We start from the raw sequence: 14122 nt of genomic DNA on the forward strand, positions 1-14122 counted from the left end.
TTTCGAGCGGCGTTTTCTCGACGGTTGACGCGCGCACGTAGCGGTTGAATCGGCACGCGCGCAAATCCGCGGAACGCAACGCGGGAATTCCCGACGGCGATGCGCCGACAATAATCCGTCGGGCCGCGATTAATTCCCGCGACCGAACGCGCGACGTTCCCGATCGTGGTGTAATTCCCGGTTCATCGGTGCCTCTGACGATCCTCCAAAACCGCCCGCTCGTCCGCTGTGACGTACAGTGCGAAGAGAGAGAGAAAGCCCTACGAAAGTTTCTCTCGTGAGTCTATGTAGCGTGTTAAGTTTCGCAGTGACTTTTGCAACGGTTTTTTTGTCATCGATATGATCTTAACGATTTTCTACAGCTACTTCTTCGAATAAATACGTATAAAAATCGTATGTATATAAATATAAATATTAAATAAATAAATAAATAAATAAAAATATATATATATGTATATATAAACGCTCACTTGCTATAACGATATCTCAAAAATTGCTTTTTTTTTAGTTGTTTGCAAAAGAATGGTGAGAGTTCAGATATATCTATATATATATTTTTATATTTATATTAAAATAAAAAATATCTGGTAAAATATGAAAAATGCATACATGTTTTATATCCATTGTATATATACATGTATAAAATATATCCGTATAAATATGTATGTATAAACGCATAAATTTTCGTATTTCGTCACACACTTTTGATTTCAGCATCAAGGTGTCATAATATTTCCGGTAAATATTTCAATGACTTTTTTTTGGATGGTGATGGAGTCAGATCTTTATTAGTGGACATTCAAGGCTGTAATTTTTTACTCTGTCTGAATTGATCGTCTAGTAGTCATAATAAAATTTGCACCAGTATTTGTCGAACAATTTTTATGATATACGTGAAATTGTATTACATTGCAACGCGCGGTTGTGTATGTTGCAATCGGGTATAAAATTGGTGAAAGTTTACCACACAGAAATGTTCAGCTACGGCTATAAAAATGGACAACGAATCTACGAAATGTATCGTGCAAGATTTGTAGGTGCATGTTAAAAGCGATACGCATAATACGAATTCGTTTCTTTCTTTTTCTATACGAAAACTTTTTACTTAATACTTATTTGCATGTACTCGCTCTGGAAATATCGCGTGAAAGGTTCATCTTCTTTAGATATCTATCTCTTTCTTTGAATAACCTTCTTTCTTTGAATAGCATTTCTTGGAATAGCCTTCCGAGTAATATACGTAATTCCGAGTCACTAAATGCTTTCAAGAGAATGCTATACGACTATTTGCTAAGAGCGAATTCATGAGTCCGTATACAATACATACACACGCGCGTACACAGGCACTAACACGTACACGTATGCTGGCTTACACATTGATACTGCATAATACATAAGAGCGTCGATTTTTTGTTTTTAAATTACTTTGTGTTATTTTTGTATTTTTGTAGTTTTATATTTTCATTGTATTTTAATTTCTGCGCTTGAGAGGATCCTATCCTGGAGCGCGTAATAAATAGCGATACTATCTATCTATCTATCTTTTGATTACATTTTGCGACATTTTTAAAGACATAGTGTCACTCGTAGAGAAGCTAGGTACTCATGAAACATGCCTACGTGTACACAGTGAAAGAACAACTAGAAGCGATGTAAACCGGCGCGGAAATCGATCGGTCCCTATCATCGACTTTAATGCCGGTTACGTGAGTAATATCGCCATTTTATCGGCGCTCATTTAGCGGAGACCATGAGCCCCCTTGGAATGATAACGCATCAGTTTGTGCAAAACGGGGCGCAGCGTATTAACGATAAAAACATTATTAGCATTTTGAATGGCGTATTTCAAAAATAAAAAAAAGAAATATTTTAAAGCTGTAATTTTTAGATGATGTTATATATTGTCTTATTTACTTCCATTTAGATCTGACAAATTTTAATGCAATTAATTCTTTTCAAAATTCTTGTATTAGATACGATAATCTTTATTTTAAACTTTACTCTATGTAATAATTTCTTCCTGTTCAATAAATATTTTAATAATTTTTATATTTGACGTTTTTTTCTCGTAGAAGAATTTTAGTAATCTTCTTAGAAATTGGAGTAATTTTATATATCTAATATTCTTTTCGTATTGATTATAACGTATATAATGCTTGTTTTTTACATTGTATAAAAAATATATCTAACCAGCTTATATTTAAATTTAACAAATTTAGATTTTTTATTTATTTTACTTTTTAGTGTGCGGTAAATCTCCACACATATTAATTTAAAGTAATCCGATATATTTAAAAATCTTGTTTTATTTTCTATTAAGAAAACTGCATAACTTATTTCTATATAGCTTTATGTTAAATAATATACGAAATTTCTGAAATAACCCAACTTAAAATTCTATAATACCTCTAAAATGTTTCAAGTACGACTAATGGGTTGCGCAGATTAAATTATAGGATATTTTTTACGTGCTAATTATTAAACTTGTAACGAACAAACGGCAGACTCTCACTGCGCGAATGGAGGAAACAGGCAACTTCTTATTACTACCATACGGCGTTTTTACCGTTATACATTACGCAACTTCTTCCTCGCACAGACGTGTGATATGCATGTACCTACTATTGCATCGTCACGCGTCGCACGAACGAATACGAAAGCGCGTTTCAGAAAAAGCCGAACGACTTCCGCACGGAGGAAGAACGTTTGCAAAATCATTACAGAAACGTATCGGAAAATGGCTGCTTCCTTTTTTTACGAGTATAGTTCTGTTGCGCTTACTTTGGCTTACACAGTATCGGATTAACCGACAAGAGTTATCGGGAAGGTCACTGCGTATCTATATAATGTATGCATTCTTCAGTCTCGCTACGACGCTTGACATAATTGTACGCGGATTATGTTACTTTGTGCAAAAGAATGCGCGTGCGCGCATTCCCAAAAAATAATATTCCTAATAATAAATGATTCGATGATGCTGACAAGAAGAGTTTACAACCGGTGACTAGCATACGAGTTTGACATACGGTTGAGTCATGCATACTTGAATACATATACTACATATCGCCTGTCCATAGATAGCCGCCAATGGCGTTTTATTCCTGGAAGCAACGCGAGAAACGTGCTTAATTTTTAATGCACCTCCTAATCCAAATCTACATTTTTACGTTATTTCAAAATTGAGCAACGGGGATGGCAGGCATTATAATTTATTTTCAGGTATACGAATAGAAGTATGCAAAATTAAATATTTATGTACTTTGAGGTCGCTATATGCGGTAGCGTATACCGCATCGCTTAACACATATAAACTAAGGTAAAGGTACCAATACCCGGACATGTACCTCATATCTGGACACCTTTATTATTCATAAGTATAACGCGAATTAAATGAAAGATAAAAGTATTTTTTCTTGCAGTTTGAAACTTCAGTTATAATATCCAAACGTTTATTTCCTTAAATTTATATTTTTTTAAAGGTATCCAGACACAGGTACGTGTCCAGATATTGGTACATTTACCTACTCTTAAGTGTCCTGATATTGGTACCTTTACTTCTTACGTACACGATTTATTCCTAAAACATTACGAGAAACATGATTAATTTTCAATACACCTAGCTGCTAAATCCAATTCCATAATTTTATGTTTGCAAATTCAAAATCTAGAGGGATAGTAGTCGTTAATTTATTTTCAAGTAAAAAAAAATAGAAGCGCGCACAAAATTATGCTCTTGGCGTCGCGATGCTACATGTATGCCGCGTCGCTTGATATTAACTACGTGCTACAGCTTACTTTTGAAGCAGCGCGAGAAACGTGCTTAATTTTTAATGCACCTTCTAATCCAATTACACAATTTTACATTTAAAACTATTTAAAGCTATTTCAAAACTGAGCAGGGGAGATGGTATAGCGCCGTTAATTTTGTTTTCAGGTATACAAATAAAAGTATGCGCGTAAAATCTTAATTTATATAAACTACACATCCTTGAAAATCTGTTAACACCATGGATTACGGTGTGATAGTTCAACTGTTAGCCGAGAATACAATTAAAGCACGGTTAAAGCGCAAGGTATATATTTGTGCCGCTATAGCGAAGCGGTTTTAGATTTACGAGCTAATGCTTGCGTTACGCGGCGCTTTGCGTTAACGGCAATGTACTTTGCGTTCGTTCCTTATCTGCATCGTATTGTTCATATCGTCAGTATAAGTACATCGTGCAAAGGAATGGGCGCATCAAACAGTTGGCGAAAAGCTACATCAAGCTTCTGCGTTTCTGAAGCAATTGAGACGCGTGATTACTTTTTCACACGCTATTGCACAACAATATGAAGGTTTCACGATGGACATCTGGTAATTTTCTACGCGTCTGTAGATCGATCAGACGCTGCTAATGACATGTTTTGCAAATGCAGTATGCAAATTTTTATGCGCAATATTTTATGTACGACGTAGGTAGAACGTGCGTACGTTACGTTTCGAAGTAAGAACTTACATGAATTATCTAATATTCAATTTTTCATAAAAAGTCATCTGTCTTTAATATTTAATTATATATTTGAATTATGAATTATCAATTCCACTCTTATCTCTCATTGTTCATATACCATTGTTTACATGGTTCAATAAGCTTCAGTAATTATTTCAATAATTATAAAAGTCTTGTAACATATAATTATATATATATGTATAGATATATATCATATATAAATTATTTTGAGTAAATATCTTTACACACACGCACGCATACGCATATATACAGGGTGTAACAGGACTTATGAGACAATCTTTAGGGGATGGTAGGTCTCACCAAAAGAATCAACGCAAGATCACCCGGACAATATTTCACACATAATCTTCCTTTAGTATTCCGTCTTTTGGAACTCAATTCAAAACGTTTTTTCTTCGTCAAAAAGCGGCCAGAATCTTGTGGGAAAATTTCACGAACTACTTAGCTATTAAATTTTAGAGATGCCAAAAGACAATTTTTCGATTCGCGATTCGAAGTATATACTTCGGCCACCCACTCACACGTCACGTCGCGCGTCGCCCCGACGACGACGCGACGTTGCGCTCGTCGATAATCACGGCGCCAGCCACGAGCAACGCCATACTTCTCACGTAGTAGACTACGACCAAGTTTTTGGGAATCTCGACGACGAGATCACTATAACGGGGGTGTAAGGAGAACACGGAGCGGTGAGTCAGCGGCAAATCGGTAACCGGCTTCGGGCTTTCCTCTCTCTTTCGCTACCTGTCTCTCCCTCTCTCTTTTCGCCCCATTCGCGAGCTCTCTCTTTTCGTCCCGTTTCTTTTTTCCTCTCTCGCACCGTATAATCCCGTTGTGGTTATTACTCCTCGCTCTCCGTCTCGTATTTCTCAACGCTCTGACACTTTCAAACGAACCGGCCGCCGCTGAGCCGCCGTCGAAGTGACTCTTCATTGCGCGCACAGTTCGCTCGGACGCGCAAAGTGCATCGCCGATTTCGTCCTCCACTCGTGTCCGCCACTTTCCGATTACAGAAAGAATTAGGAATTCTTCCTCCCCCTTCGACTTACACACAAGCAAAGAACATCTGTATACGTTGTAAGTACGGTGTATTTTGTGTCTTTTCTTCCACGCCGATTTTTCCCGCTTTCGTCGAGGCTTCGTCTTTACGTAATTTTTCTAAACTCCTCGGAGCTAATTACTGTCTGTTTTTCTTCTTTCTTCGCCGCTTTCAATTTGCATGCCGGTGCGCACCGGCCGTGGCCCTACCGTGTTTACCGAGACAATAATTATCGGTTCGGTAAACTTCACCGAGACAGAAATAAATCTGACGTAATGGCATGAATTAGGCAGGTTATGCAGTCCTATTTTAGCTAATATTGTTTTCCATATAGATTTCTATTGTATCTTCTCGATTTGGTATTTATTAATCGAATACATAATTAACATAATTTATCGAAATAGCTTGGTTTTGTATATTTCTACGATATATAAAGAATTTGATCAGTGATCTAAAAAGACCCTATAATACGCAAGCAAGATCTATGACGACTTACGTTCTTTATTAGCTTACGCCTAAGTACCGTTTCTGAAACCGGCTCCGACTCGCCGAGCCGGTCAGGATAGGTATATCAACCGTTCTCAGTTTCATTCATCAACATTCGCGGGTTATCTTGGCTTTCATCCGTTCATTTACCGCGCTCATTAGCGTCAATAATAATCAAAATTATTTACTTTAGTTCAGTTTATTTTAACTAAAAATTAAATCTTCTTCCACTCCGATTCTCATGAAGAAACACGAACCTTTTCAGCTTCATTTTCCAAGTCGAATGTCGGCCGCGGTCTCTAGAAAATTTCGCGTTGACGAAAATCTGATTTTTGTCCTGACCCGAGGTGATCGATTCGACCGTGCCTCGGCGGGCTGGTCGTTTGGAAAGTGCAAGGGATCGCGAATCGATCGATCGTTCGCTCGCTCGTTGCAAGGTCGTGTGAAACTTTCGCGAAATAATTATCCGAACCGGTCGAAAGAACGCTCGCATGACGCGCTTCATGCAAGGACGGCTCCCTGTGAATCATCCTTGGGGCAATGCGCCGGGCCATCTCGTTGTTAACGTGAGGAAAAAGCGAAACGCGAGAATGAAATCTTTTCGAATCCGAATGTTATCGCGTTTTTATTTATTTTACGCTATTCTCACCTGCGCCTATAGTTGCTCTTCATATTTATCCTCTAGTTAATGAATGAATCGTGCAAGTTAGTTGGATTATTTCGCGTTACCTCCCGGCATCGAGAAGCGCACGAAATCGCGAATTATCGCTTTTTGAGCGAGGAACGTTCGCGAGATAAAAATCGCGCGTTATTTATTCAATGGGAGCGGCTCTTAGCTACATAGGCCACTTCGCGAATCAGCCATCGGACGTTACACACGTTCTCTTTGTTGCCCGATGTGTAGTCGAGCGACGCGCCACGTATGATTCAGAGCGCGTCGCGCTTTTGCCAGGCGGACAGCACTGGCAAAGTTTCTCCTCGCGTGTCGCGCGCTTGTACGCGCGTTTGTTGTCTGTGTCTTGTTAATAATAAAAAATAAACGATAAAACCGTACACGGTTAAAGGTTAGAGGATGAAATTTAAACCAATACCCATGAGTTAGATTTATTTTTTTATTTTTAACTACCATATGCGTCAAAATTTATTAGTTTGAAACAAAATAAGATTATTTTAACTCCATTGGTTTAGTCAAATTAACATTGTTTTAGTTAAATTAACTACATATTGAGTAGGAGCAGTGGCGACCTATGGAATAGTTAAAAATTACTCAAAATTGAGTTTAATTTAATCCTATATGAATTTAACAGTGTACCGTCCCGGTGAGATGTCACAAAAATTCGGCAATTATTGGGTCTGTTTTCTATTGTTGAACTGGCTGCATTGGTTCAGGGTTTATCTTCTTTACTTAACATTGGAAGGAAAAAGATAAACTCTAAACCAGTGCAGCCATTTCAGGGGGCCTATTTTATAACTCGTTATGCAGTATCGTTATCGTTATCGTTATGTTGTCGTTGCGCAGCTTTCTTACCATACAGTAAACGTAAACCTACGCAACGACAACGTAACGATAACGATACTGCATATAACGAGTTACAGAATAGACCCCCAGCAATAAAGAAAACAGTTCCAATGAATCGGAAATAAAAACTGATCAGCGATTCCGTGATAAGTGTTTCCGCGCGCGTATTTTCTCAAGAAAAAAATTTTTTTTGTCTTTTTGACAATCGACCTCGTTTCGCTTTGAATTTATTTTCCTATTTCAGGTGATCCTAAAGCCGTGATCCTAACCGGTTTTTTTCTTAGCACTAATCTTTTAATTGGTTTTATAGAAATACCAAAATTCTTGTCTAGAATTAAAGTACGCATCAAAATCTAGGTCATGGTGGTCGAATTTATATCAAAAACGAAAAAAAATTAATATTTTTTGTTATACGTGACGACCACCACATATAAATTCGACCACCATGACCTAGATTTTGATGCGTACTTTAATTCTAGACAAGAATTTTGCATTTCTATAAAGCCAATTAAAAGATTAGTGCTAAGAAAAAAACTGAAAAAAACCGCTTAGGATCACGGCTTTAGGATTACCTTAAGATTTCGATTAAATTAAATCCATTAAAATTAACATGAATATTAGCAAATTTATGTCGCAAGCGCAAGTCTATCATTTGTGAATTTTCGACATCAGATTTCTCATCAGAGATTTTGAACTGGAATACTGAATGCTTCGATTTTACAATATTTTCTCACTGTATGTTAAAGGGTATTTTTCCCCATTGATAAAGATAATTATTATTATTATTATTATATTAGAAATCGCTATTGAGGAAATGTCATCGAGCATTTTAAAACGTTGAAAATTTGTGCGACGAGAAAATATTTTATTTGTGTAATGTTTCAGATCGTTGACGCGTGTCTCCGGAAAGGGGAGCAAAATGGCTGAGTACTGCGAATATATGTGGTGCGATCCCGCTCGTGGTCACAGCAGTTTGGCGCGTAGCATTTACGAAGAGGGAGGCAGGTTCGATAAACGTGATAAGAAGTTGGCCATTAAGACTGTCAGGTCTATACTTCGACAAATGCCGAATGTAGGTAAGATAAAATTGCAAGCCTATGACTGCCAATTTATATTACAACTGTAATGTAAAAACGTTTAATTGTGAGCATGTAATTCTAACGTTTAAATAAATTTATCGGTTTGGCGTTAAAACTGCAGTTCTCGTGACAAGAATCTGACTTCGCAATCCTTCCTTCGAAGAAGTTACCCTTTTCTATTATTAAAACTTCCTCGCAAAGTGGATATTTTGTTTTATTAATAATTTAAATTATTAAATAATATTTAAATTAAGCATATTTAAATTATTAAATAATATTTAAATTAAGCATATTTAAATTATTAAATAAGGTAAATAAAGAACTACATGAAATAAAATAATTTTTATTTTATATTTAACTTTATATTTAAGATCATATTAAATCTAGTTTTAAGCGGTCGTGAAAGCTCAATTAGTCAATGAAACGATCGCGTAATTTCTCGAGATTGTACTTAAAAATGATCTTAAATACAAGATCTTAAATACGAGTACCGTTCTGGGCGGCTCACAGCAATGAAATGAACATCAAAAGACAAAGTATGAAAATCCAATTATTCTATTGTCCAGTTAACTGTAACTGAAGATATCTATAGCCAGTTCTATAAAAGTTGTTGTTTCATTTAATTGCAAAAACGCGTAAGACAGACACTGCCAACAATTAAAAAAGAATATTAGTATGCTCGGCGCATGTCGCATACGCACTTCCGGGAATTAATTCGTATTCGAATTACTTCCGATCGCGAGTAGCATCACAATGACGATCAATGACGGTTTCCGTCTGCTGTTCCTAGACCTGGAGCATTGCACGGATGAGTATATCACGCGCTTCCTGCTAGCCCGGAAGTACCGCACCGAGCAGGCAGCGGCCCTGATAGCCGCTTATCAAGCACAAATAACGCATCGCCAGGATATCTTCGGTAATCTCACCGCCCGAGACCCGGCGTTGCAACGCGCGCTTCGCGCAGGCATACCGGGTGTCCTGCCTGCACGTGACAGGTACGAACAATAAATGTCTTGCAGCCAAGCCAGGTTGTGTGACGGACGCACTGCTAATTTATTCTTATCCTTTCCGCCGCTATCGGCACGAGCCACGTACGTGCCGGAAAATGCGTGACTAACAAAGCTTCATTCTGCGCATAAATAACGACATATTTTTTTTACGAACGCAAGCATACTCTTGATCGGGCTATTTTATATTTAAATGCTTCTGCTAATCTAGTTTTTTAGGAAGGGAACGAAAATCTTATTTTTCTTAATTGTTTAATAACGTAGATAAAACAAAAGTTTATTTGTAATACTTATTAGTTAATTATCTTGTAATTTTATTGTTTTATCGCAAATCAATATATGTTTTTATTAATTTTATTATTTTACGTTTTATCGTGGAATCAATATAGGAAAGGCAGATGCGTGCTGGTTATTTTAGCGTCGCAATGGGATCCCATAGCCGTGCCCGCATTGTCCGTTCAACGAGCGATCTTCTTAGTTCTGGAAATACTTATTCAAGATCCTCGAAATCAGGTGCAACACTCGTCACATTTATTAGTAGATCGTTATATTTTTAAAGGAACGACTTTTTAAAGAATTTACTTTATTTGAAAGCCATGGAGGTGACTTCTCTATCCTGGCATAGAGCTCCAAACCATGTAATCATAAAAATATAAATTCTTCATTAAAATATAAGTTTAGTACTATAAAATATTATAATACAAAAATAGTAAAGACAATAGCGAGTAAGAAACAAGTTCAATATTATAAAATGCTATAATATAAAAATATAAGTTCGATGCTAATTTACGTCACTTGAATGCGTACATTTTTACATTAATATTTTCGAAGTTCAACGATAACTTTAACGAGGCCTTTTGAATTCAATCAACGGTAACTATACTGATTCATTCAGCTAAATCTAGACGACTGCAGTCTAGACTCGGCGTCCACTTCCACGCTGGCATTATTACACCCCGCCCGAACGCCTTAACGATGACCTACGCTCCTTTTTTTCCAGCAATCCGGTTTCGTCGCCGTGGTGGACTGGAGCGGATTCTCGTTACGGCAGGGCGGCGCACTGGGGGCAGCGGCTCTGCGAAACCTAATAGCTGCTCTACGTGGGCGATTTCCTGCCCGATTCAAGGCGATACACTTCCTCTCGGCGCCGCTCTACGTCCAAGCGACTCTGGCCCTGGTGAAGCCGTTTTTGGACGAGAAAACGCGGAATAAGGTGGGACATGCATAAGCGATGCATGAATAAAAATTTCTAAGATACGTTATATATAATTATAATCGTGCTTCGATGCACATGATGAAGGATAATTATAACTGTAAAATTTTATTGGCATTTATTGTAACAAAAATTTATTATATCCGCATGCAAGCGGATCAACTAGGCTCGGTTAATTTAGCTCCGATATGCTATCCAGTTTTTATCATACCTGGAAGAGATAATATATAGAATCGATTTCTGTCGCTTGTGTGCAACGCGATCTGCGAGAAAAACATAGAGTAAAGGGGAATGTCCCGGTAAATCGGTACCTTCGGGAATATGCATAAATGGCTACACATTATTGTTTAGCATAGACTCGTTACAGCTAAACCGCGTCAAGCACAAAAAACGTTATCGTTTCTCTCCTCGCAGATTTATCTACATGGCAACAATCTCAGCACGCTTCACGAACACCTGCCGACGGACATCCTGCCGGCGGAGCTCGGTGGAACGGGGCCAGCCTTCAACCCGGGATTGTGGGCCGAGCCGGTCATCCACTCGGCGATGAAGGAGGCCGAGCTCGCCGCCGCCAAAAAGGGAAAAGAGCGTCACATCGACGCGCAAGAACCGGCCAACCTTCGAGACGGATCGGAAACCGCAAACGGAAACCATCAGAGGAGCGATGGCCTGAACGTCTCGACGAACGCGGACAAAACATCCTTGAACAACTCCGATCACGATTTCGCGAAGCACTCCTCGACCGGGAGGGCGACGCAGATGGATGTAGAGCTAAATGTGATGAATAAGCGATCGAACAAACAGATGACGGGAGTTGCGACAAGAAACGGCGAGGACAGCGTTAAGGAACAATTACATGAACGAATCAGTAACGGAAACGTAGACGAGACGCGTCATCCCGAGGATGGAACGGATCAGTCCAGGGATACAAGTGACTTGGCATTCGTCGACGCGGACATCAACTTGAACGAGTTCGAGATCCTCAGCAGGTCATGCAGCAAGGACAACTCGTTAGACAATAGATTGGAAGGGAAGGCTCTCATCGCCACCAGTAACAATGAAACGCCGTCGGAAGAAACGAATCTCATAACGTAATGTCGATCTCTGTAGATCTAAGTACTTGTAATGCTTGCTAGAAGGATAGAAATCTGTCTCTTCCTATTGGATTTTTTTTTATAAGCGATGCGAATCTGTGGATAAACGGCTCGAATAGTCTCGGGATATCGTAATTTTATCGACAATAGCAGATTTCCTTGTAGACTATTTCCTAAGTGTAATTTAGTTCGGTGCTTTTTTGGTTGCGGATTTCTACTTTCTTGGAATGTATAAAACTAGAAAGTGAAATTTTTATATATTGATCCTAACACCATTAGAAATGAGTATTAAAAGCACACTGAAAAGTCCTCGAATATTTTTATCCTTAAACTGTACTTACAAAACGTGCAAAAATATTATTAAAGCTTACAAGAAAAAGCAAGACTGTTTTTGTTTTGCGATTCTAATATTATATATGTTTAGCTTAATTATGACAATTGTTGAAACTGGGTACCTGTTTTACAAATTACATATATGTATAGGCAGCTCTTCCTAAACCGATCTAATTAGTAACAAAGAGGCTGCAATAGAAAGATAAGGGCTGTTCGTAGTATTTCATGATCATTCTTTACATATTTTAATACAAGAATCAGGTATGTTTTAGAATTTCTAACGGTTGAGTGGTCAAGTGCTTTTTTAAATTATATATATATATAGTTATGAGAGTTGAAGAATGAATGAGCATGAGAGGTTTCATGAAACACATAAATGTCATATGTATTTACGGATAGTGCAGTCTTATCGAGATAGTGTTTTTTCATACCTAGTAGCAAAACAAATACATATTTTCGATACAATCTATATTTTTTTAAACGACGTACATAAACGCTTTAAATAGTATCTATGTACTAAATTACATTTTTCTGAGCTTACAAATTCGACTGTATTTTAAACATACTGAAATTTGTTCTTCCAATGACTATTTATTTCATTAATAAATTCTTTTTTGCTTATCTGAGTTTTATATATACATTATATTACATTATATATGTAGGGGAACGAGGGGTAGCCCCGGACATTATTGAAATTCAAGTATAGGATTAGTAAAAAATTAACCTACCGCGTATCTATAGCTATTGTTTAAACATTCTAATATGTCTTTCTGCGTATCTCGACATATGCAGAATGTTTAAACAATGTCCATAAATATATTTGGTATATTTGAAGACGGGGCTCCCTCCCGTTCCCCTAATAAATTATGTAACATGAAGATGGTAAAATTTGTAGAACTCTAACAATAAGACGTGATTTATTATGCAGTGCATCTAAATATACGATGATTTTAACGCGATATGATATAATATTATATATTTAAATTAAAGTTATACTTTAAACGCGACAACTTATAATTTGCATTTCTTTCATTTATGTTATACTACTTGTAAAAGTATTTATTTAAGCTATAAAATTGTCTTGGTTTATGGAAATATCCATATTAATAAAATAGTTTATTCAGCATGTCAGTAATGCTAAAAAAAAAGAACACTGGATATGAAGAGGATATAATTGTGATGAAATAATGTAATAAAAGTTTATTTCTCTCAGTAGATAAAATATATATGTATAAATTCTCAACATCAATACATGTCTTAAATAACATCGAATGTCTTATCACATATTACCAGAAACCCTCTGCTACCATCTGATTTCGCATACATCACGTATGAAAATAGAAAATTCTACACAGAAGTCAGAGGTATATAAATACTGCAATCCAATATACAAATGCTTCATCATTGAATATGTATGCATACATTTTGTATCTACATACATTTTCCCTGTCATATAGACATTTAATGTCCCATTTTTTAAATTAAATTTTCCGTTATCCTCATGTAAGAGCGCGCGTATGTACATGTGACGATATTCTTATTTTATGTTGAATTAGGTAATATCCTCAGTACGATTAGCCATATTAATATCGCAACATTAATCATTAATTATTTCAAGGAATCGTAATAAGCATTTGATCACAAAATTGACACACTCTCTCTTGTTTAGATGTTATAATACCAATGTTTCCTTGGAATTTCATAAATGCAAGAGTCGCAACATAATCGTACCATATAAACTCACTATACATCAGGAAACTTACGGAATATCAAATATTGTATAAGAAATTTCATATTAAATGCATGTCGAGCATACATATGTGTATACATGTATATATTAT

General features: G+C 36.9%; 1 protein-coding gene across 3 annotated transcripts; it reads left to right on the forward strand.

Moving 5' to 3' along the window:
* LOC112464603 (clavesin-2-like) lies at window positions 1-12988 on the forward strand. 3 transcript variants are annotated; one of them, XM_025031708.1, is made up of 6 exons: window positions 1-393; window positions 8441-8631; window positions 9425-9629; window positions 10031-10154; window positions 10642-10854; window positions 11269-12988. In XM_025031708.1, exons 2-6 carry the CDS (start codon window positions 8475-8477, stop codon window positions 11947-11949), a joined length of 1380 nt encoding a protein of 459 aa, XP_024887476.1. In that variant the 5' UTR covers window positions 1-393; window positions 8441-8474; the 3' UTR covers window positions 11950-12988. The 3 variants fall into 3 exon arrangements, with proteins under 3 accessions (XP_024887476.1, XP_024887477.1, XP_024887478.1); XM_025031709.1 differs by having other exon boundaries at window positions 1-277; XM_025031710.1 differs by lacking the exon at window positions 1-393 and adding an exon at window positions 4752-5588.
* Window positions 12989-14122: the final 1134 nt, after the last annotated feature.

This window comes from Temnothorax curvispinosus, unplaced genomic scaffold (genome assembly GCF_003070985.1).
Source record: "Temnothorax curvispinosus isolate PA1 unplaced genomic scaffold, ASM307098v1 QBEX01014331.1, whole genome shotgun sequence".
NCBI classification, from domain to species: Eukaryota; Metazoa; Arthropoda; class Insecta; order Hymenoptera; family Formicidae; genus Temnothorax; species Temnothorax curvispinosus.

What these genes read in the sequence shown, in the direction of transcription:
- LOC112464603 (XM_025031708.1), top strand. Translation starts at nt 8,475, where the DNA reads ATGGCTGAGTACTGCGAATATATGTGGTGCGATCCCGCTCGTGGTCAC. An exon ending in GTCCTGCCTGCACGTGACAG is followed by an intron (nt 9,630 to 10,030) that starts GTACGAACAATA and finishes GAATCAATATAG; the next exon opens with GAAAGGCAGATGCGTGCTGG. An exon ending in TTCAAGATCCTCGAAATCAG is followed by an intron (nt 10,155 to 10,641) that starts GTGCAACACTCG and finishes CTTTTTTTCCAG; the next exon opens with CAATCCGGTTTCGTCGCCGT.